The following is a 24,787-nucleotide window of genomic DNA, read 5'->3' as shown; positions in this document are numbered from 1 at the left end:
AAATTAATAAAAGAAATAACAATAATTGTGCTCACCTTACTTTGATGACACTCCTCATTTAACACATGTTAATAGCTAATGGTCTTATCATAGTGAAAGCACGAGCACCTGCCAACATTTTGTCACACGACTTTAGTATAGATGTACAGCTAGAACTCAATAAATTAGACAAATCTCAAATTTCTAATGTTAAAGTAATGAAAATAGAAATTGAATTTGTGAGAAAACTGGTACAGTACATCAGCTAACAAGGAGTTTTTATAATACAGAAAAGCCCTTCTGTGGCATGGATGTGATCAGCCTCTGGCACTTCTGAGGTGTTAAGGAAGCTTGGGCCCTTTTTTCTCCCATCCACTCAATGTTCCTTTATTATGCGTATGAATAGCACTGACTGAACAGCTTCTTTTGCTATTACATATTTGTGGGCTACCCTCCATGAGGAGAGCATCAGTGGCTGTCAGATGGGCATTCAAATCAGAAATCTTTCCCTAATCTTATGTGTATCCCCTAAGCAATACACATACACTTTCTCTACTAAATCTCCTATCAAAATTAACAGAAATAGAGATATACATTAAATATATCTCTCTGTTTAATTAAACAAGAATAAATATTTTTAATTGGATCAAAACTGTTGAAATAATTTAACTTTTTAAAATTGTAAAATATTACTATTATTTTTGATCATATTTTACAATTTCTATACTCTCGAGCCGTACCTGTACGTGTTTGAAAGTGAAGGAGTGTGGTGGAAGCCCCGCCCGCCTCGGATATGACGGCAGCCAATGGGAAGGCGCCGTGCGCCGTGGCGGAACGTCATCTAATGGGCACTGGCGGTCACAGTAGTGGGACGGCCCATCCGTGTTGAGCTGCCTGGCTCGTCTCGTTCGCCGCACTCCTGTTTGTGAGTGTATGAGCCACCACTTGAGCACTTTACATGACTGGAAAAATTAAGGTAGATGCTAATTTACCGGCTTCGAGGTAGAAGACACGTTTCCCATCCGAGGAAAGAGGTTGTTTTTATTGCGGAAGGAGACAGATTTGGTTTTGCTGCCTTTTCTTCCAGCCAGCGGCAGAGATCTCTGATACCGAGCGCTTAGCTAACAAGCTAACTGGAACTGTTTTTACATACAAGCTAGTATAGTTAGCTTGCTAACAGGCTAGCGAACGTCGGCTTTAGAAATGTATTGTCTCGGTTTATCTGTTGTAATGTTGGAACCGGCTATAGAGCCGTTATATGAACAAACTGGCGTGATATCTCCTATGAAATGTTGAATGTTTTAAAGCTCCTGTCCTAGTTTGGTTTATAATCTCCAGTGAAACCTTAAGACTGGAGTGTAGACAATAGTTTACTGTCTGGGCAACAAGTCTAGCTCACTCTGCTGCTTTAACTCAATTATGTACTCGTATTTCATATTGTCGGTTAATATCCGGATAAGACAGAAACTATAGCTCGTGGCAAAAATAATCTTTGTGGCTCAGCAAAGGTGGCGTTACACAAAGAAAAGTAGAGTGCGACTTAGGATGTCCAGATTTGAGTCCATTCGGTAGTTTGGGAAAAGCTGTTGTCATTTTATCAGCAGCATCACGACCGACGAGGTGGATGGACATTAAAAATCGCCCACATGCGTTGGATCAGCTCCCGGACTTGTGAAAGGCAACTGAAGCAGGAGGAGGGAGACGAAAGCTCGCAGCCCTTGCAGCCCGGGGGAAGATGGCGGAGCGCTCCCACAGGAGGTGGTGAGACCCAAACTTCGCAACTTGTCGGATTCACAGACTCGCACCTTATTTCCGATCGCCGGACACATGCAGGCCAAAAAACGATACTTAATCCTGTTCTCCGCCGGCGCCTGTCTCATTTTGCTGTTGTGTTTCGGGGGTATACAAGTCCCGCTGTCCGGACGGGGTCCCAGCCGGCGCGATGACCGCAGCCTCGCCGGTTCTCACCCCGGGGCGCGGTGGCGGCGCCTCCAGGGATACCTGCAGTCTTTCAGCACCTTTGAGAAGGATCGGAGCGATGACCTCGGCGAACACATATCTCCTAGGCAAAAGAGGGACACCAACTCATTCCTGTACACTGGAAAACGATGCAGAATGGAGTCCTGCTTTGACTTCTCTCTGTGCGAGAGGAACGGATTTAAGGTTTATGTGTATCCGCAGCAGAAAGGAGAAAAGATCTCGGAGAGCTATCAAAACATTCTGACATCCATCGAGGGCTCCAGGTTTTACACGCCAGACCCAGCACAGGCCTGCCTGTTTGTCCTGAGCTTGGACACTTTGGATCGGGACCAGCTTTCACCTCAGTACGTGCACAACCTGAAGGCGAAAATCCAAAGCCTTCCTCTCTGGAACGAAGGCAAAAACCACATAATCTTCAATTTATATTCCGGCACATGGCCAGATTACACAGAAGATCTCGGCTTTGACATTGGCTTTGCCATGCTGGCCAAAGCCAGCATAAGTACAGAAAACTTCAGGCCTGAATTTGATGTTTCTATCCCCCTGTTTTCGAAGGAGCACCCCAGGACAGGTGGAGAGAGGGGCTATTTGAGACATAACACGATCCCCCCTTACAGGAAGTACGTGCTTGTTTTTAAGGGGAAGAGATACCTGACTGGAATAGGGTCAGACACAAGGAATGCTTTATACCATGTGCATAACTCTCAGGACGTGGTCCTCCTCACCACCTGTAAGCATGGGAAGGACTGGCAGAAGCACAAGGATGCACGCTGCGATAAGGACAACACAGAGTACGACAAGTGAGTATTTTTCTGTCATTAAGTTTAAAATAATTTTAATTTACCTCCTCTTACAGTCTCATTTGGTGCTTTTAGAAAAACTTGCACTAAAATGGTCAGCTTGCTGATCGTGAAGGTTTGACTTAGGGGCGGACAATATGGACTTAGAGTTTTATCGCTGATACTTTGTGATTCTATTGTGATAACAATAAGGTATGTGATTTAAAAAAATACATTTATTACTAAGTTTTCTTAGTTAACTGTATGGCTGTGACTGCATAGCATTCATAGCACCACAGATACAAATATTGTTGTTGAAAAACTTTACTATTTGAAATGGGCTTAATCAAGACACCACATAGTTAAAGAAAGTATGATTTATATCAGTAAGCTGCACACAGTAACTGGATTTAATCATGTTGCCAAATTTACTAACATTTATTGATGCCTTTATGGAACAAACGGTGGAAAAAATAGCAAAAATAACATTTCCAATGGCACTGACAGTTTTTTGTTAATTTATCATCAATAAGTGAAATTTATCAAAATAATAAATGAATCAAAAGTCTTCATGATAAACAATATGATAAATGCCCACCCCTGGTTTGACTTCATTTCTTTGCAGTAACAAATATTGTAAATGAACTAAACTGCTTAAAAGAATAAGCTAAAAAATAGCAAAATATGTGGTTTATTAATGTGCCCATAGTTATTTTTTCTGTATTATTTAGATTGCTTAAGACTATCTTTTAGTTTTTTGTTATAAGAAAAAAACACTGACCAGGAATGTGCTAAAGATACTGTCCCGCCACAAGGGTTTGTTGTTTATTCAGTTCCCCAATATTTGCTCACATCATTTACTCATTTATGGACCTTTAATGGAGGCCTGTGAGGCACTGATGAGAAAATTAATGTCAGCCAGAGGCACTGCAGTATACAGCCATTTAGTCAATATGTCAATCTGTTGACTCAGCCATTGATAAGTCTGCGTCTGTGTTCTCCGTATCCTGACATTCCCATTATCTTTGTCATTTCTTGTACAAACATTCTCTATTGTTAGAGATTTTATTGAGTTTATACTAATTTGTTACTTGCCTGTTCTGGTGATGCACAAGTGACTGCTTTAAATTAACTTTTTTTTTTAGACCATTATAATCCTATGAGCAACCAGGATTGATGTCTTTATTAAGAGAATACTCCACAGAACAGAAATGCAGCTCTGGAATCATTTCCTGGTGTCAGCCAGGTCATTTTCTGAGCTCAAATCTGATGAACAGTGGACAGTGGGATTCAGGTTTTGTCGGCCAGGGCTGTGCCATGTTTTTACTGATGGTGTTTGATTGGAGATCTTTGGACTGGATTAGCAGTGACAAAGCTCTGGTGCCAGTTAGGGGAAGCCACTCTGGCTTCTGTTTGCTCAATCATTTCCCAGACAAGCCCAATCGCATTAGCCAGGAATGCACTGCCTTTGACCAGTGTCCTGTTTGACCCCAACATGTTGGGGGGGCCAAAAGGTAATGACTTGTCTTTTGACTTTATGCTATATTTTTATTTTTTGTTTGATACCAGTGCCCTTTAATTGCAGTATTTATACAGGAAATGGGTAGAGACAGAAGGGGAGAGCAGCATATACCAGGACTGGGAATCAAACTCCCATTTTTTTTTTCTTTAAAAAAAAAAAAAGAACTTTCATCACTTTATCCCCACCAATGGTTCCTGGGCTTATAAGACATAAAATATCTGATCTGTGTATCATTGAGTGAGGACTAATTGCTCCCTGCTGAGTGACCAGAAAGGGATTTCATGTAGAAATATTATCTATAACTCAGATGACAATTCATTTTATTAAGAAGGGGAGCAAATAAGATATGAATTTCTAATGTGTGACAATCCAGCTTAATTACATTGTTTAGCCAGAGTAAGTGCTTCTTACTCAATGTGCCTTCTTTAAACCCAACTAGTGGTTTTACTTTGATTCTCAATGCGATGTTAGATCTTTGAAACGTACCAAATTGTTTATATCGTTTTGTGTCAAGACTTTTTCTGCCAGTGCTACATCTTTAAAATGACAAAATTCACACAGACTCTGATCGCCATGAGCATGCTTGATGTCTAAAGTTTAAAGTGTATAAATGGCATTTTGACAAACACACCAGCAGTGTCCTGAATCCTGACTTGAAAGTAAAAGCCCATTTGCCATCTCCTCAAACTGCTCCATCTGAACTCTGTTTTGACAGTATCAGGTGTCCATGTTTTCTGAATCGCCGCACTCTGCAAATGTGACTATTGGATATTGCCAAGCTTTGTGTTTATATCTACTTACATTCTTTGGACCTGTGATACCAATGTTGGAACCGGTGGTCCTCTTGTTGGGTGACCTCTACCCCAGATTGTCCAGAGCACATGACGTATGGCGTCATTGATTATTTAACAGTGACTTGAACAAACCGCAGTTCTGCATCTAGCTTTACAGAAAATGGCCGATGCAAACATATGCATCTGAAGTCTTTTGGCAGACAGGGAATCTTATTCACGTCATAGCAAGAGCTGCAGCTGTTGCCTGTTTTTGTTAAAGGGATACTATTGGATAGTTCCTTCATTAATCAAGTAATTGAATAAATGTGTAGAACTAAAAAAAAACAGGTTCCCAACCAGTTTTTTATTTTTTTCCGACTTAAACCTACAAAGAGCTCTTTCTCACTTTTTTTGCTTCACACACATCCCAGCCTACCAACTCTTTCCAGGAAATTTTCTTTGTAGTGTTTGTTGTGCGTGACTGCAACAATGTGGTCGCCAATACTTCATTATGTTTTTGACATAATCAATCATGACAGCGTTATTTTGAATTGGAATATAGAAGGCCACCGACTTATGATTGTTTTTATAAAAACAAATGCAAACATTGTTAAAACTGGTCTTAATCTCCACTCCACTTGTTGGGTGTTGGAAAAATGAATTGTTGCATTTGAGGCGACCACTGACGGATTCTCATTTAGTGTATTTCCATCTTACTTTATTAATAATTTAGGGTTTGACATCTGCCTGTTGCTTCAAGGATAAACACCACTTTGGAGTTTTTATGTTTGATATTGTGCTGTTATGCTAAACTTATGTATGACACACTTTTCTCTAAATTAGTCATTACAAATTTGGCACTGTTGTGTTTTTTTTTTTTCTTTAAATTTTTATGTTTTGCGACTGCACCTTTGACAACGTTATTCAGTTCTATGCAGTAAACAAATATTTTACCGTAAGTCATTCAGTGCATCATTTCAGCTTGATGTGTTTTTATGTCCAATTTTCTATAAACATAAATAGTTTACTGTAATCCTACATTTTAACGGATTTAGATCGGAGTTCCTGTGTTCTAGTCTTACTTTAAGTGGAGAACGACCTAAATCTGTATCATATTTTTTTCCCACCATTTGATTCATTAATTTTTTTCTGTGAGGGTTTTGGTTGTAACAGAGTTGCTGCGGCCTGTTATACGACCCTCTGGGCCCGACAGTGCAGTCTGGCATCTAACTGGGTGGAAGTAATTGTTTCTGTGCCTGGCTGTGGTCTTTTGTGCAACTAATCCCTCTTATCCTCTCACAGTGCAAAAAAAGGAAGTTATGATAGAGTCAATGTAAGCCCTCACAATAATTCCCATGTCAAATTCATGTCAGTTTTCAATCGAGACTTTGATGCACCATAGATTGACTGGTTGTTACTACATAAAGATACCACACAGTGCTCCCCATACTGCTTTAAGCTATCTGGGAATTATTTTATTCTTTGCTATTCATTGCAATTAAGTTACCAGCAGTTGAAGTACAAAATTCAGTCTCCTCAATATGATTTGTGCAAACCTATTAAGACCCTGACCTGCTTGTTTACATCTCTGCCAGCATCTCTCGCGAAGGTTTAGTCAACAGTTTCCTTCCCTCATCTCCCTGTACTTGTATATTTGTACTCTGCCTCTGTGCACAAGCCAGTAATGCTGCTGGGAGAGAAGAGGAGAGAGATTGCTGGGAGAACCAGCAGGAGGCAGATCAGATGCAATTTTAACCTCAGACTGAAAGCCCTCTCACAGCTTGTTTCCAATTAGGAGGCACTACCAAGTGCAAGAGCATGTATGGGATAAAGTGAAAGATTGGGGGTTGAGAGGTTGGGGGGAAGCTTAGTCTCAGAAGACTGAGATGCAAGTGGAAGTTGGGGAGGAAAATGGAAGCACAAAGGAAACAAGCCCTCTCAGAAGTGATGAGATAGATTGAAAATAAAATGCAGAAAAGAGGGAAAACACATGGCCATCTATTCAGCCGTATGAGGTGAGTGCAATAGCTGGCAGGCTGCTGACGTTAGTCTGCTAGGTGTATTTATAGCCTTGGAGGATTTTTAATCCTCAGTATTGGCCAAAGCCCCTGGCAGAGGGCTGCTAGCCAACCTGATGCGGGCTTTACAAGCTTGGGGAAAATGATAATCCATGGGGGAGGATAGCTGATCTAAGTTCCTGCACATGAACTATATCTGACTTTTTTCCCATTAATCTTATCTATATTTCCAACACATTGGATCAGTGTTTTTTTTTTCTTAAATCCCCCCACCCCCATTTAAAAAAAATTGTACTGTACTTGGTCATTTTGTCATAATTTTTCAGTGGCTTTCCTCCTTTAAACCTGATCTGTGTGGCTGTCAAAAGTCAAAGGATAGTATTTAAACACAATTGAGACCCATCCATTAATTTGTTCCAGTCTCTTCAGCCAATAAGATCATCTTCTAAATGCCTGTTTCTATGCAGTCTTTTGTCAGATTAGCTGTAAAATGACCCCTTCAGTCAACAGTCATTAATTACTACTTTAGCTTGGCCCTTCCAGCTACTGTCCTATATATCTTTGCTATGCTTCCAATAACCCCACCAGCTGCCTCTTCTACGTAGAGCTAAATGATACAGCGTGCAGAGAAGACGCCTGGTAAACCACAAAACCACTCTACACAGACCAGACATTTGTTTTTAATAAACCTATATTGGTGCACTGCCCAGCCTCTGGAACGATCAGTACTTTTGGTTACTTGTAAAGTTTGCCTTTTACTGGGGATACACTTTTCCAGTGACCCATTTTGGAAGTCTATAGTAAGGATATTGTTTAGATCTTGGAAGAAATTCTCAAAAATCATTTTGTAGAACTGGTATTATTAACATGTTACCAGTTGTTTGAAGTGTTGTTAATAATTAAGATACAACAATTTAAGTGGCAGCTGAAGTGCATGACCACCTGGAATGAAGAAGAAACAGATGATTAGGTAATAAGCTTGATTTGCACAAGGCTTTCTCACCAAGCAAATTCCACTTGGTTTTCAGCTTTTATCTGAATGTTTTCAGTATTTCTCTCGTGACGGAAGTTGGTAACCACCAGGCCATACCAATGGCACTTGTTTTCTGTCATTCTTTTTCTATTACTCAGTGAACATTTCATAATCTTTCCTTATCTTTAACAGTGGCTGTATTTCTTTGTAATTGGACTCTATTACAATTTGAGTGAAATTTAAGAGTTACAGGAACTTCTATTTATAAGGTAAATATTGAAGTGGTAACTGGCTTTAAGGGTTGCCATGATAAGATTTTTTTTAAATGTCATGGTAAAATTGTTTTCAGTCATTATGCCAGTGTAAAAATGCAGTTTTTATGATTATCCATCAAATTCAGTGCCTAAGGGAGTTCACTGCAGACAAGAGCAAAGGACAGTGCAAAAACAGTGGTGATATTTAAAACAAGAAGTGCCAAGGATAAATTTTTTTGTCATGTTTTAAACTTTGCAACTCCTCAATAAAAGCTACTCTATAGCTTCCTATTGGCTCTTATGTTTTTAAATTTATTTGTTCTAAAACTGGATGTGTGCAGTTTTCGCGATGGTCTGGTTTGTCTCTTTAAACTGTTGCTAGCTTGTCTGATTTTTTGGATTAACGGTATTAGTAGGTGAGGGGCTGCTTGTTACTCGGCAAGTCAGCCAATGTGGTTTACCGGGGGGACTGTCTGTAATTTGCTTGTGACATCATTTATTAGGGTTGTTGTCAAATTCTTTAACTTTGTTAATCTCTTGTACAGGGAATGTTATCTTTTTATTTTTCCAAGGCAGAACTTTATAGTTAAAAGCTGAGATGATGTAAAACGGCTTTTATCTCTGTACTTTTTATGACAAGAAGATATAAGACTGTCAAATTCAAAGACGGCAGCCATGCCAACATTGTTTGAAAATAAGCAGGTTGAAGTGTAGGAATGGAGGAGTAATTTTTTAAGACAGGTTTCCTAAAACTGGTGCACAAGGTACCGTGGTCTGGCTCAGTGTCATGACGATGGGAGTGAAGGAATTAGCTGATGTGTCTAGAATAAAATTGGCCAACCTCCCAAAGTAAAATGCCTTTAGTGGCATTAATGAAGGGCTCAAAATGATAGATTTATTAATATTTCATAGCTTACTCCACCATCATTATCAGAAGTGCTGCAAGTGGAGCCTTTAAGGTCAAAGATGTAGTTTAATGGCGCTGACTCATCAGCGAATCGTTGAAGTAGTGCTTAGCTGGCCATGTACGACGAAGTGTGTTGTGAGTGCTACATGCAGAACCGAGGACCGGCTCAAAGGCAAAGCTTGTAGGATTGTAATCCCTCAGTTGCCATGGTAGAGGAGATGGCACAGAGATAAAACTTGGTGCTACGAAAGTTGATGTCAATTAGTTTTTAGTCACTATCTCTGTTGATTGTCAAAAATAGTTGGAAAACATCATTATTCCGTTGTCACACTGTTCTGCCTTGGAAACTGTACCAGGCAGTCAGAGAAATAAGCAGCCACTCTGTTGGTCACTCTTGGCCGAGTTGTGGTTTTAAATCCCCAGATAAAACCAGCACACAAATATGTCCACACACATATTTGGTATCTTTTGCTGTCCTCCTTGTGCAGCACTTTGTCAGATAAGGGCTTTAACCAACACGGTGTGAGGAAGGTAATCTCTAGCACAAATGATCACCTTGAATATATCATGGCTGGATATCTTCATTTGTCCTTCACTGATGCAGTTTTCACCTAAACGTCATGTTTAGCTTTATCTCTAGGGAAAAAAACACACACCTATCTCTGTCACTGAATGGTGTTCGTTGCTATGACTCACACAGTTTGATAGCGATTCAGGCTGCAGCAGTCGTGACAATAGATTTCATTATCAATTGATAAAATCTAGTTCCAGGTCAGTGCGTGAGATAATATAAAGGCATTCTGCTACCCTATGGAGTAATGCTGTACTGTGTACGGTGTGATCTTCAAACCTTGTGCTTGTCTGGCACATTGAGTTTATGAAGGATGTTAGGTGGATATGCTGTGCTAGCCATACTGCTGCATTGGATGACATCAATAAACCTGCAATATATCTGAGAGTGGAGATCATATCCAGTGGATGTCTTTTGTGACTATTTGTAGGAATGTAAGGTTATAGTAGTAACACTAACAAGAGTCCCATGCGTTTATTAATGTCCTGGTTTTGAAGCATCTTTTGGCTTCAAACCTCAATATTTAGTGTGTATGTTGGTACAGTAAACTGCCCACATCTGACTGGTTACCAAGGAATATTGTGCCACAATGGTTATCCATTAATATCGATGCATAGAAACAGACTGAATCAGAGAAAGGCACATTTTGACTGTGGCAGGGTTAAAAGTTGGTCGGTTGTTTTATGTAACTGTGGCAATGATTTAAGGGGTTAAAAAAATCAATTAATTTCTTTAACATTTTGAGGCAGTGTCTGCTAAACAGTCATTTTGAGAGGCGTTTGTTGTGTTTTGTATGTGAAGACCTAAACAAGAGTGAATAAACATTTTCAGAATTTAGAGAATGTCTTCAATAATCAAACCTATTCCTGAGAAAACTACATGTATTTATCATTTTAATAAAGTAAAACTGAGTGTAAAAAGCTTTCTAATGCCTTGATACTGGAAACTGATCTGTTGTGTACATTCTTAATCATTAAAACCTATAAATATTAAAAGTCTTGCTGATTAAGCAAGACCTATATCAATATATTGACAATAAAATCACTGACTCATTCTGATGTCTTCCTTGTACCGTTGTCATCAGGCTTTTGATTAATAATTTAAAAAGTTTCTGAAGTGGCTACAACAGCAAAAAATGTTGAACTTTCCCAAAATACTGTTAATATTTTTAAAGAGCTTTTATAACACACCCAACACATCCTCTCCTCTCCCTCCTTATCTTCTATATTGAGGAGCGTTGCCAACATATCATCAAAGTGCCACCGATTTCTGCTAGCTCCTGCAATTTGTTCACATTGTATGGGAAAACGGCAGCATTTTTCACTTTATCTATCATCATCTGTGCAGCCTCCACCCTGTAATCTCGCTTTCTGCCACTGAAGCAGTTGGGCTTCCCTCTCTGTGGTCTCGTAATTGCGCAGTAATAATCTTTTCCCTCTTGAGAGTTACAAGACTGTGTTTACACTTCACTTTTGGCAGCTTGACTTGGCAAGACACTAATTTACACTTTCTGCCGCAAAATGAAGCTCCTCTTCGGATTAGTTTTGCTGCCTTGCCAGAACATTAGAGGCATCACAGTTATCTATGGGTTCGATGGGCTTCTCAAAATGTTCTTTTGTATCTGTGATGAAATAAAAATGGTATTTATGCACAAGTTTATAAGTGTTTTTTTATGTCCATAGAAAATGAGGTGTACACCCCTTCTTTAGAAGTAAAACTTCCCTGAAAGGTTAAACAAATTTTCTTTTCTACATTTTGACAGGTGAAAGCTGAAATCATTTAAGCTAAATAGCCTTATGTTTTATGTCTGAGTCACACAAAAACATCTCTTTTCTGTTTTTTCATGGTACAACTCTCCAATCCGATTTATTTATTTTTTTTAAATTGGCTTGCTGCAAAGCTAGAGTGATGTATGTTAAGCAGCGGAGTGCAGGCTAGCTAATCTAGACAGCTAAATAAACAACTAATATCAGCTGTTCTCATGTCCCTCACCAAAACTATTATGGAAATCTGCACTCTTTCATTGAGGAAAAAAAAAAATCTTCCCTAGAACCAGTCACATTTGTTAACGTACAAATATAAAATTTATTCCAAAGCACTCCGTGTTGCATATTTTCCAGAAAATAATCACAAAATATTACAAAGGAAAGTTAATCCAGAGAAATCCCATCCCTTGCAGCTCGGCATTAGCTTTATTCATGTCCCTACAATGAGTATCGGCTCAGACGCAGCCTGCAGGTTTGATGCTGCGTTGATAGCAGACTCGGCTGATAACGCCCCATCGTCTGATCTAAGATGGGTCCGTCTCCCTGACCATCCTTTTTGTCTTGCTGTTTTCATTAGACGAGGAAGACCGTCTCTGTGGAGGCTGACTGGAATGAGATTTTCTGATCAATGAACAAAAGAAAAACTAATTAGAAGCCGTCCACACATCAATATGTTGCTGTTTATGGTTAGAAATACATTTCACTTTATTTGTTTGTTCTTTCTCCCCATCTCCGCCAATTAATTTTCAAATGTTTTACATGAATCTATATATGTGTTATTTCTTCTGTTTTCCTAGTTGTTGATATTCTTGTTGCCTTTATGCTACATCATTCTTTGCATCCCGCCACCTTCTTTTCTCGTCCTTTCCATTATACATGCAGGATAATTCTTTTTCCGTGTGGCTTCCCTCTGTCATTGAATCTAAATTTTTCATTATGGACCGTTACAGCCGTTTATCTCTTGCTCCATCCATCTTTCATCCAACCTCCGAGCTCTAAGGAACGTGACCTTGACAGATACGTTTCTGCACTTCTAAATAACCTCTGGACTTTGCCCTTCAAGTTCCATTCAGACATAAACTTGTGAGATATTTACAAAGACTTCAGGGTTATTCCCCCCCTCTACATTTTGTCATTCCCAAATTCATATGTTAAGTTTCAACCTTTTATATGCTGTACTTTAGCAATCGTGTAAAAGTGATTGAATAGTTGTACTATATCTCTGTGGGCTATGTGAAGGGGAAAAGGATTTTTCTTTTTTCTGGTTTATAGAGGGAGCTTAAAATGGATGGAGATTTGAAAGCAAAGAATAAAGTAGAGAGATAAAAGACTCAAAGAATAATATTCCAGTGAATTAACCTCAGGTAGGGTAATGTGGTTCTGATGTAGACCCTGTCTGTGTGTTGATAAATGTTTTATGAAGCTCTCTTTGAACTCATTAACCGCAGGGAGATGAGTAAGTCCAAGGTACCTTGAGGAAATGAGTAGAGATTTTTTTGTAGTTTTTTTTTTTTCACTAAAGCTATTTTGGTACTACCCTACTCTTCTGATTTGACTCTGGGTAATGCTTTTTTCAACCTCTTAGCAGTGATTGGAAAAGTTTAAGAATATCGGAATTCAAACATCAAAAAGGAGCTATTTCCCAAACACTACACTTTAGATTTATACTTGGGATGAAGTGGTCCTTAAAACTGGCAAAGCATTGAAATTAACTGTTGTCTGGATCTCCAGACAAAAAAATGTAATAATCTACAAGAGTCACAGTTTTTAAGATTGTTTGAACAAAAATCATTACTGACATATTGTTATACCAAACTAAAAAAAATCAGAAGCCAGTTGCTGCATTTTTGTTTCATGATTTATGGAACCAAAAGATAAAATTAGAATTTCAAGGTTAACATTTTCTACTTGAAATGCCCTGAATGTCTTAAAAACTATAGAAAAAAAATTGTAATTTGCATCTGGAAAAGTATGTTTTCCAATGGAAAAATGAGTTGGAACTTTTTATAGGTTCACCAACATGATTCACTGTTTTCTTGAAACCATAGCTGTTCTGCCATACAATGCGAATAATGAAGTCATTTTATAAAATGCCAAAGAAAAAAAAATCCCATAGCTGCAGGTGAAACAGCCATGATTAAGTACACCATTAAGACAAAATAGTAGAGTGAACCTCATTACGATGGCCTTATTCATTAATCTGTGACATGGCACCTTCAGGCTACCGACTATTTTAAGCATCGTAGCAGGCGCAGTCATTCTTACCGTTAAAGATTATATTCTCCCATGTCTAAAACAAGAAGCTTTCAGCTGGATTGTATTGCCAGACCTAGTCTCCCAGTGTAATTTGAATCCTGACAACAACTGAGCTTCCTATAGGAGGAATCCAGGACTCTGCAAGCCCTATAAAACCGTGGCTCGTGTATCACGTTTCCACATTTTTCAGGAATCGCTGCCCACAGTTACCTGATGCTCTTTCTGATTTTGAAAGACCGGACCAAACCAGAACGGAGACCTTTCTATTTGCTAGCACTAGCTCTGAAAAATAGCCTTGTGGTGACTTGTAAATTAAAGAAGTGCTCAAATTGGTTTGAAAAGGAAGTACAGGTTTTACCTCAGAGTTTGTTGGATTTGATTTCTGGCTCCAACAGCTACATCAGTGGGGATTCTTGAATAATTTAGGTTGCTCTGATGCAGGCTTGGACTAAAATAAAGCTCTATCCGTGTGTTTGAGTTGTGACATTCTCGCCAGAGATGCCTCCCGGCTTTTCTCAACTTGGATCCAGTGTATATTTCTCAGCTGCTGTTTTCCCCTTCCTTCCCTTCCTAATCTATTGACGCTCACTTTCACTTGGTGGCTTTCAGCCTGAAATTCCTCTGGCTTAAGCTTGTGTTCCTGGCAACAGCCTATCAATGTAGCGTAACTGTGACAGTAAAGAGGGAGCATAAAATTAAATGTGAAGTCACTCTGAAATAATAGGGGGAAGGAGAGAGCGGAAGCTGGTTTTAGAGCTGCTATAATTTTCCTTTCGGGAACTAAGTTCATCTTGGAAAGTTATTCTTTGTTTACGATTTATGAGAGTTGTCATTTTAGATAAACGCACCATACTTCATTTGTACATTGTGTACAATATCAAAGAATAGGCATGTTGAACTAAGGTCTGGTAAGAAACGAAAAAATGACTAAATCGTACTGGCGTCCTGTAGCTAATACACATCTGACAAGTGGAATGAAAGTAATTTTGCAAAAAAGAAAAGAAAAGCTGAGTTCTTGTAAGATTTGAAGGATCAGAGCTGTGGACATGTGACTGTTGCAAAAATGATTCTCATTTGTTCCTGATTACATTCATATATGTTGCAGATTAAGTGATTATTAAGTGAACTGAAATGATCAGGACTTGCCTGTGATGTACAAGTAGATTTGAGGAGCATAAATCGCCAACACATTTTAACTGTGTTCCTTACTTTTAGCATTTCTGAAACTCATCACAGGCTGGGAGATGATTATTACCAGTGTTGCTGTGGTTAATATTATGCTCTTTCCGACCTATTTTTATTTCTATATTTAAGTAAAAATGTCACCATGGATGAAAGGTAGTGATGTCTGTTGCTTCTTTGTTTTTAAATGGGCATTTTAATGGTGATTAAAAGCGGTGCACTGATCAGAAAATATCGGGCCAATCTCTGATTTAAAAAATATATAAATAAATTTTTCAACTTTGCGTTGCCAAGTCTGATTTGTCTCTTAGAGGGAGGATATAGAAATTTATAAGAACAGCATTGAAAATATTTATGGTCTTCCTGTTAGCAATCAAATATTTATAGTAGAGGCAGAAACATCATGCTGTTTTGTGAGAAAACTGTTGGTGTAAAGCAATTTTTTACTATGGTTGTGGAACAGATGTCGCAGATTTCAGTGTTTGAGATGCCTTTCTGTATTAAGACAAAGAAAAGTAAATTATTAGGCAGACTTTCTTACTGTAGACTGAAGCTGTAATTTCGCTATTTGATTCAGGAGCGTTTGACCATGATGAGTCGACGGGGAGTAAAGAACGGGTTGCTTTTGACAGCATCATACATCCCAATTCTTTGTTTGATGTTTTTTTTTAAACACAATATTGTAGCGGTTTTCTCTCTTTTTTTTTTTTTCCTTCATTAATGGCGTCCACAATGAAGAGTGTTTTAAAAAAACATGAATCTTATCGCAGTGACAACAGTGCATTTGTAAACATTTTGATGATTAAAAAATGTTCAGATCTTACAGTTTATGACCGTTTGGTTTATAATCTGAGCTAATCAAAAATACAGTTTATTTGAACAAAGACAAACTTGTGATTGAATCATTTCGGGTTACTTTCTTATCTTTGAAGGTAGTCGAAGGTATTCCAGCATTGGCTTCACTTTTAACACCAAGACTTCATCCATCTCAACCCTGAAGCTCATTAGAAGTGGCAGTGCCTCTTTGGTTAACACTTCCCTCTCAGTTTTTGGGTTACATGTGTGTGTGCGGTCCTTTGCAGAGATCATAGAAGACCAACACTGTTCCTCTGAGTCTCCTCCAACTGACTAAGTGAGCCACGCATTTGCTTTTTCACACCATCCATCCTTGTTGCTAGGATACTGCTTGATGTTTTTTTTTTTTTTGCTTGACCTTGTTGTTCCTTTCTTTTTGAATCTTGATGCTTTTTTCTGTATCGAAAGCCATTTGCTTCTGTTGATGAATGACTAGCCTAATATAAGTTCCTCAGTGCATTAAATGTGAAGATTTGCTCATTTTCTGCCAATAGAACTTTATTCTTTATTTCACAGAGAGTGAGCTACAAGATTGAGACGTGTTCCAGCATTGGACTGTTTAATTATTGACCTAGCCTACATTCCTGTAATTAAAAAGCAGCACTAGCTGAATGTACACATCTGTTCTTTTGTAGTTGTAGAAAATTGATTATCTTGTCTCTCTATGGAAACTTGGTTAATTTTTCTTTATTTCTTTAGAGATTAGATTGCTTATATGAGCCCTGCATGTTATTTATCACTCCTCTGTAAGTTTTAGGGTCTCAGTCATAAAAACGACACCTCAAATATGGCAGTTAAAATCTTTACAAGATGTCTAGTACATCATTGACTTGCACTATATGCATGCATGGCACTTTAAATATTATGTCCTACCAAATATTGCATCTAAGCAGTCCGTGGCGATTGCTGTGTATCACGCATCAATATTGCATTAAGTTTCAGAGCTTGAATAGGAGTGTATTGCAAACAGCAGTGACATTTTAATACAAAACCTTGATTAAATATGTATTTCTGCAAGCCCAAATCGTTGATTTTATTTGCATCCAGTGTGTGAAAAAAACTCTGAAAACCTAACAATCATTGCTTTGACTATCTGTCAAACAACCGGAACGCTATAGTTTTTTAGTATAGCTTTTTACCCGGTCCCCCCACCCCCTCATTAAATTGTCACTGACTGCACAAAGGAAGCAGCCATATAAAAGCACTTCAGTTTCCCAGCCAGTCAGCAGCTCCTGGATGGTCAAAGAAAGTCCACAGTGTGGTCACTCTGATTGGACAGTCGGTCTGGGTTTAAACCTCAGTGGGGTTTGAATGTTCACCACATGCCGTCACTCTGAATGAAGCACTGCAGACCGACCAGCAGCAGCTCTGCTGTTGCAAGAGTTCAGAACTTGTACCTCAAAACACTTGAAATATTCACCAATAATGTATTCTTACTTCAGATTATATGCATTCACAATATGCCACAAAGTAGTTTTTGTTTATTCTAGTTTATAAATTCATGTAAAGTAGCATGGCACTATTTCCATCACTGTTCCACCTATAAAAATGATTGTGGCAAAACAAATGTACTGAAAGGAAGGTTGCACAAATGTATAAGCTGATTATACAGTTTGTGATTACAGTATGATGATTAGCTGGGCGCTGTAAAACTCCTGCGCTCGCTAGCGACCATCTGGATGCTGCCGTGCTGAAAATATGGGACGCGGCAGGGTTTGCCTCGTACGATGCAGTGTTAATTGCTGACATCCGACATGACTGCGAGGCGCGTGGTGTACGAAAACATCCTCACTGACAACTGTTATTTTTTTGTGTGACATAAGAGCAGCAGTGAGTGGGGAAAATAGAGCTGAAGGTACCCGATGTGGCTCCAGTGGAAGATGGGTTTCGTACATATGCCTTTAAATCTCCACTGACATCCAGTAGCACCCAGAGGCTGCCATCTGGAAGAAAAGGGAAGAAAGGAGGGGGAACATCTGGTTCTGTCCAAGTTTGCATTGGCAAACTCTTGAGTTTTACCACAAATCTGGGCCAGAAATGGATCTGAATCTGTGTTAGTTTAGTTTGGATAGTTGGTTTAGTTTGGGTATAGCAGAGATTGTCCATCACCAACTGACATGTTTGAGTCTGTTTTTTGTTTTTCTGACTTTGTGATTAAGGAATTTAACAAATTATTCACACAACTAAAATAAAAATAAACATGTATTAAACTTACTGCAGAAAATGGGAGAGAGAAACATTAATCCTACAAGCAGTAGAGAAGCAATTATATTATGCATCCATCCCTGTTCGATTCAGTCCTCATGCTGCTTCTGAGGTTTGCAGCCCTTTTAATGTTTTAAAAGGGCTGCAGTTGAGTAGATAAAACCTTTTTTTCCCCCCCTTCTCTCACATAAGTCGGACCACACCGAGAGCAGTGCACACAGTCTTCCAAAGCAACATCTCCACTACACAAACTGCTTTAACTTTACGTGTTTTTTTTTCTCTCTGGTTCCAACAATCTCCCCTGCTGATTCTGTTCTTTTGAAAGTTGGAACTGTAATCTAGAGCGTTTGCAGAAATGTCTCCATACTGTGTGGTGAATCCTGTTTCCCCAGTGGTTCTCTGTGGCAGAGATTCAGTAGTGCTGTCTCTAACAATAGTTGATCATTTGATTCTTTGGCTCTTAGACCTTTTGTTAAAAAATTATTGGCAAGGTTAATTATGTTAATTATGTGTCTCAACAGATGCAGTATGAGAGAAATAAAAACTTAAAAGTGGGACATCACAGAGTTCAGCATCGGCTCAGAAACTAAAGATTTGAAGTAGGGATTCACTGATGTGGAAATCCGGGCTGATTTAAAATATAAAAATTCCAGTTGTGGCCAACATTTATCTTTTTTGATACTTTCCGTACCTTTTCAACATTAAGAAAACAACCACACCACTGACATCAGCTAAAAAACAACCGCAGCATCATTGTCGCATGACCCAACCTCCTTTCCGTCCAGAAACATAAACCGCAATAAGACTTCCTCAATTTTACATGCATGACTAATACAGATTTGTATAAAAAAAAATAGACCACCATCAGCTGATACGATGTTAATACCAATATATTGTTTAACCATAAATTAAACCAATAAATGCCCCTGGAGTTGATGTTAAATTGATGTCTTTCCCACAGCAATCCACTGCTCTACAAAACTCGGACCGCTGGAGTCCATAGCTGGAAAAACATGAGACACCTTGATGTAGAACTCATCAGTCGATCTGGGTCGGCTAGACTACTCCAAAAATGATCAGAATAAGTAAAGAAACAACCTCTTTTTTTTTTTCCTTCGAGAAGTATTACAATGAATTTATGAAAACGCTAACTTTTTAAAAAAAAATTTATTTTAAACTATCCAGCAACAATATCTGAATTTAAAAATCGTGTTTGCACAATTTATACTTTTTAACAGATATGTCCAGATAGTAATGCTGACTGGAGTGGAGTCACATCAGCTCTGAAGACATTCTGATAGAAAAAGCTTCCTTAAAATGTTCGACATGCTGGAAAAACCACATTAGCTGTGATAAACATCCAAGAGTTTTGCTGTTAATGTCTACTTTCTAATCAGTGTTTCGATGGCATAATTTAATGCTGCTTTTTCATAAACCGATCAAGCCTTAAAACATGAAAGAAGTTGTGACTATCTGAGATGTGCCAGGAGCAAACAGCATGACATTTTCACGGTGCATAAGGGCTTGGAGTCTGGTATCGGTTATAATAAGTTTGCATAAACAAACATCAGGTAAGAGACGCTCGGTAAAATGGCTCAAGGAGTCTGCAGTGTGTCTCTAGCTATTTGCTCCTTACTTTTACATTCGTTACGTCTTGCAAATGTGACTGCGGCTTCACTTCGCAGCACACATTTGCATGTGTGGCTGTTGGGAGGGCGGAAAAATAAGACCCGGAAAAATTACACTTTCAAATTTTCGGTCCTACTTAATGGACCCCAACCTAAAGCCTAACAAGGCAGAACAGAAAAAGAACACCTTTCCTCTCGCCTGCATACATACATTATCGGGGAAAGGAATTCCAAGCAGCTTTCCTAATCAGAGCCGGTGTTGACTGAGGGCTGAATTGGAGAAGGAAAAGCATGCAGGTTTTAGACGGGCAGGTGAGAGGGCACCCATGCTTAAAGGGGAGAACAATCGACATCTGAGATTGGATTTTTGCTAAAAAAAATATGGATGCTTTCTAGGAATTCCATGCTCAGTCAACGTTCTGGAACTCTTCCATGTTTTTTTTTTGTCTTGTGAGCGTAAAATTTGTCTTTCTCCATTGTTGTGCAGGTATGACTACAGAGAGATGCTGTACAACTCCACGTTCTGCCTGGTTCCTCGGGGTCGCAGGCTGGGCTCCTTTCGTTTCTTAGAGGCTCTGCAGGTGAGTGATACTCAAACACATCTTCCAATGGGAGCATCTCAGACATGTTTTCACTTTTTACGTGTTTCTAAAACTGCCACCATTTCAGGATAACTGCTTAGCATTTTTTTGTACGTTTTCTAAAATAAAATATAAACTGAATAGTAACGGCTAGTCCCAATACGCATTTCATAAATTAATCAGAAGATGAATTAAAATCAAGTTGATCATTTCCATTATGATGATTAATATTTTTTGTTTAGAGACCTCAAACTTAATTTTATTTTCTGTTTTGTGTAATTTTGAGTTCTGTTTTTTATTTGTTGTTTTTGGTTGTTGTGTTTTAGTTGAGATATTTATAATATGTTCCAGTGTTAAGGGTTCTTTACAAAATTAAAGTTTACTGATCTTTTAGAGGTTTTACTTGCATTATTATGTCATTTGCTATGTCTCGAATATAGTCAAAACAACAATGTTATTGTTTATCACAGTAATTACAGGGACAATTTATCAGCCAGCAAAATTTGCTATTGTGACAGGCCTATTCCCAGTTAAACAGTTGAAACAGTTAGAATGCATATCAAATAAGTATTTGCTCTGCATAGTGGTAGGAATTTTAATTCGGTTTGCTCTTTTACTCAGCGCTAATACAAAATGCAAATATGTGTTGTGTAATTAGTTAGTCCATCAACAGCAGAGATGTAAGCACCATTCTCTCAGAAAGATGGATTTCTGGCGCTGGAATCTCTTCTTACCAGCTGAATTTGTGTATGTTTAATTACCTCCCAAGACGCCCCAAAGATAAACAGTCATAGATGTTCCAGGTTTTGCTGAACATTAATGTAGTTAACCATTCTGACCATTTTTCTTTCTTTTTTTGGTGGTTTTTTAAAAAAACTGTCATTGTGGCATGTCTGCCCTGGCGTTCAGAGAAAAAGCCAAAAACCGGTGTATCTTAAACTGAATAGAAAAGCACCGAGTCGGCCCCACAGGCCGTCTCCCACACTGTCAGTCACTTTGTTATTGTGCTTCCAGTTTTTTTTTTGTTTTTGTTTTTTCTTTTGCTGCCTCTGACTGTGTGTCCTCGCCCTGTCATTATGTCTCTCATGTTGGAGTCTTCTTTTCACTTCTGGCTCTTCACCCACCTACTCTTTTTCTGACTCTTTATTAATACGTTTCTTCAACTTGTGGAAAACAAAATACTCTCCAGAGGAAAATAACAATAAAAATATAAGATGAGACAAGAAACTCTGCTGATTTTTGTTTTTTCCTTTATATGGGAGCATTCCCAGACCATCAATATCTCATCTCTCTACCCTACAGCTGTGTGTTTGCATTCTTCCAAATATTAAAGCATCCCTGTCACCCTCAAAAGTATTGAAGGATATTACACCAGCTTCTCTAACACCCCCAAAAGGCATCTTTTCACCTGCAGCCATGTACTCATACAGCTACCCTTGTTAGTAGAACTAATGTTATATCTTGTGAAAAATGGTATCTCTCATGCATAACTTCCACGCCCCAAATATTCTTCTTAAATTGTATTCTCACAATATGACTAACAGGGTTAAGATGATCAGAAAATGTGTTTTATGGGACTTTATTGTTTAATGTATGTCTTAGTGATGTCAACAAAACAAGACTGTCTTGGTGTGTAAAATGTAAAATTTTAACCTTTCAGAATTAAAGCCTCTCAATTATTTTCACTTATGTAACTAGGATGGGGAAAACATGTTTTATACTGGCAGCTTTTTCATTGTGTTCCCAAAATCAGATCGGTGTGAGTCATATCATTCCTAGAGATTGTAAAGCTCTCTTGATTTTACACCATGAGCACAGTACAAGCTAATGTCGAAATCCACTTAATAGGCAGTTTCACTTCAGTGACTTTAATCTTATTTGCCATTCTCTGCATTTCCACTGTGTTAGAAGAACAGGGGTTCTTCTGTTATCAAGTAGAAACAGAAAGCAAGCTGCTAAAGTTCTCTTCAAAGAGTATTTCTTTGCAAATGTAGCATCATTAGGTTCTTTATTTCCTCTAAAACCCATATCCACAGACTACAGGGATAATCCATATTTTTGTTAAAAGAAAAAAAATTAAACTATCATCACTGTTTGCAAGAAAACTACAGGTGTTTTCATTATCAAAAATAGTGATACATTTTTTTGCGTATGGCAGAAAAGCCTCCTAATGATAAAGGAATAAATTATGTCAAGCTTATTTCTATACCACCTATTCATAATAAGCATCTGTCAAGGCCCTTTACAAGGTAAATGAATTCAAATCAGGTAAATTTATTCCAGTACAATCCAACACAACCACATCAACTAAATTGTATTACAGCAAAACAAAATTCATTGCAGTGCAGAACTGATTAAACGTTACAGTACCTATAAAAAGTATTTACTCGCTTGGTTAGTTTTACCCTTATTTAATAAAAACTAAAAGACCATCCCTCAGACAGAAAGATTTCCTTTTAATTCATCCCCAAAATATTTTATGAAAAAAGAAAACATACTTTAATGTGAAAGTGAAAGGTGATTTCTGCAAAATAATAAAAACTTCTTTTTTTCTTCTTTTTTTTTTACATAAAATTAGTGATTGCATAAATAATCACCCCTTTCAAGTCAATATTTTAAAGATTTACCTTAAACTTTTGCAATTCTACAAAAAGAATTTCTTGCAAAACTCAAAAGGGGCATTCACAGCTGATTTTTGTCATTTTGTAGAAATCACTTTTAAACTCAATAAGTGCTGAATTGCTTAAGATAGCAGATGGTTGTCATCACGTTTTTGTCCGATAAATGGCTATAACCTGATAATAATTACAATTGTTACTATTGATACAATGAGACTGCACTTTCTACCTGTAAAACCGAGATAGAAATGGAAATCCTTCAGTCCTCTTGATAAAATACAAATTTGATTTTAATTGAGAGAGCTGCTGGCTGTAAATTAAGCTCAAATCGGATTTCAAATCGTTCCTGCAGTTTAATGCGTCCATTGCAGGATGCAGAGTGCCTTTTTTAACACCGGATTTATAGATTATGTATATCACACTCGAAGCAGAAAATTGTTGAGTTTTTTTCCTCCTTCATACACATTGAGCAGGCTGTGCTAATAGAAATATACTTCTGCACATGAGGCAATATGTGTGTACTACATATATATAAAACCATTTTAGTTTTATGTCAAACAAAATATTAGTTTCTAAACTCATTTTTGTTCTGTGATATTTGTTTAGAATGTTGTAGTCAGTGACCTTAGAATAACTATGACCTTTGACCTCAGAAGAAAGTGGACAGTTTGTCTGATCTGTATGTGACAAGATAATAATTACTTCCCTGGGGAGTTAGTGACGAGATCAGGTGAGCTGACAGGAAGACATTTGCTGTCGTACAACTCTGGACTGTGGTCTGAGTGTGTGTGTGTGTCTATGAATTCACACTCCTGGCCTTAAGTCGGGCAGACGTTGATATATTTCAACCAGTTAGTCGAACATGGTTTACTGTGTAGTCATAGTGCCATAGGGAGGTTTTCAGATGGACAGCCAGAAAGTAGTGGAGAATCTCAGTGCAGCACACTTCAGATCAGGTTGTGCAATTCAGAAGGAATTGGAGGGGAAAAAATGTTTCATGCATCTGGTTTCCCCAGCTCAGATGTTTTAATGACTGTTGTACGCTGGTGTGATATTATGACGAAGGAGAGGATTGGAGTGCAGGACTCTGGAGTGGATTGCTGTGTGAGAGCAGATAAGCAGGTAAAGCTTGGCAGCCTTTGAGCAGATTGCTACCTATGCTAATGACACTACGCAGATTAGAGAAACGCAGACGCAATCCAGTGTAGGAATGTGTGTGTCGGGACAAATGTGTGGGTGTGTGTGTGTGTGTAGGCGTGTGCGCGTGTGCTCAATGACCAATCGGTGAATGGTATCCCGCTTAGCAGATTACAGAGCCTGTCACTGCTGGCAAGAGGCTGCTTTTACTATCCCACACACACACACACACACACACACTCAGCTGACTGAATCAGTTTGTAAGAACATGGATCCAAACAAACACACATGCTGAAAGAATATTAAGCTATTAGAAACAGGGGATTAATGTTCTGGTATGCTTTTGCTTATGTCCTTCTGAACATGTTTGTTTCTGAAATAGTGCTTAATATTGTGTTAAGTTTGAGCAAGTATATCAATGAAACGTTAATGTGAAATATGTCCAGTTGTCTTTTGTGACTTAGCCTGTCATGATAAGCAATAAAACAATTAATCGATTGATAATTTACATTTTAACAAGATGCTCTCCTTTAATATGTTATCTCTGTTTTGTTTGTTTTTAATAAAAGTGCTAACTGCCACATTTTTCTCTGTTTCCCTATGGAAGGTGAATAATTAATAATTTTTTAAATGTAATTTTGGTTAGATTTCATTATCCATTTTAAATATGCTGTTCTTTTGTTTATTTTGGATGTTTCAAATGTTCTTTAGAAACTAGTTGGGTTTTTATTTTTTGCATTAATATGCCATCATTGTTGTATTAGTTGAAAATGGTCTCAAGGTGATAATCATTTACCACAATC

At 38.2% G+C, this 24,787-nt stretch overlaps 1 protein-coding gene across 1 annotated transcript in view; it reads left to right on the top strand.

Moving 5' to 3' along the window:
* The first annotated feature begins 868 nt into the window (after positions 1–868).
* Positions 869–24,787, top strand: part of LOC102230266 (exostosin-1b-like) — a 33,714-nt gene continuing 9,795 nt past the window's right edge. The window contains exons 1-2 of the mRNA XM_014468760.2: positions 869–2,759; positions 20,136–20,229. Of these exons, the coding sequence (XP_014324246.2) occupies positions 1,807–2,759; positions 20,136–20,229 (1,047 nt within the window). The 5' untranslated portion in view covers positions 869–1,806. The remainder of the gene's footprint in view (positions 2,760–20,135; positions 20,230–24,787) is intronic.

The sequence above is a fragment of the Xiphophorus maculatus genome, chromosome 3 (genome assembly GCF_002775205.1).
Source record: "Xiphophorus maculatus strain JP 163 A chromosome 3, X_maculatus-5.0-male, whole genome shotgun sequence".
Taxonomy (NCBI): Eukaryota; Metazoa; Chordata; class Actinopteri; order Cyprinodontiformes; family Poeciliidae; genus Xiphophorus; species Xiphophorus maculatus.
Note: the sequence above shows the minus strand (reverse complement) of the source record. Positions and strands in the feature narration are given on the sequence as shown.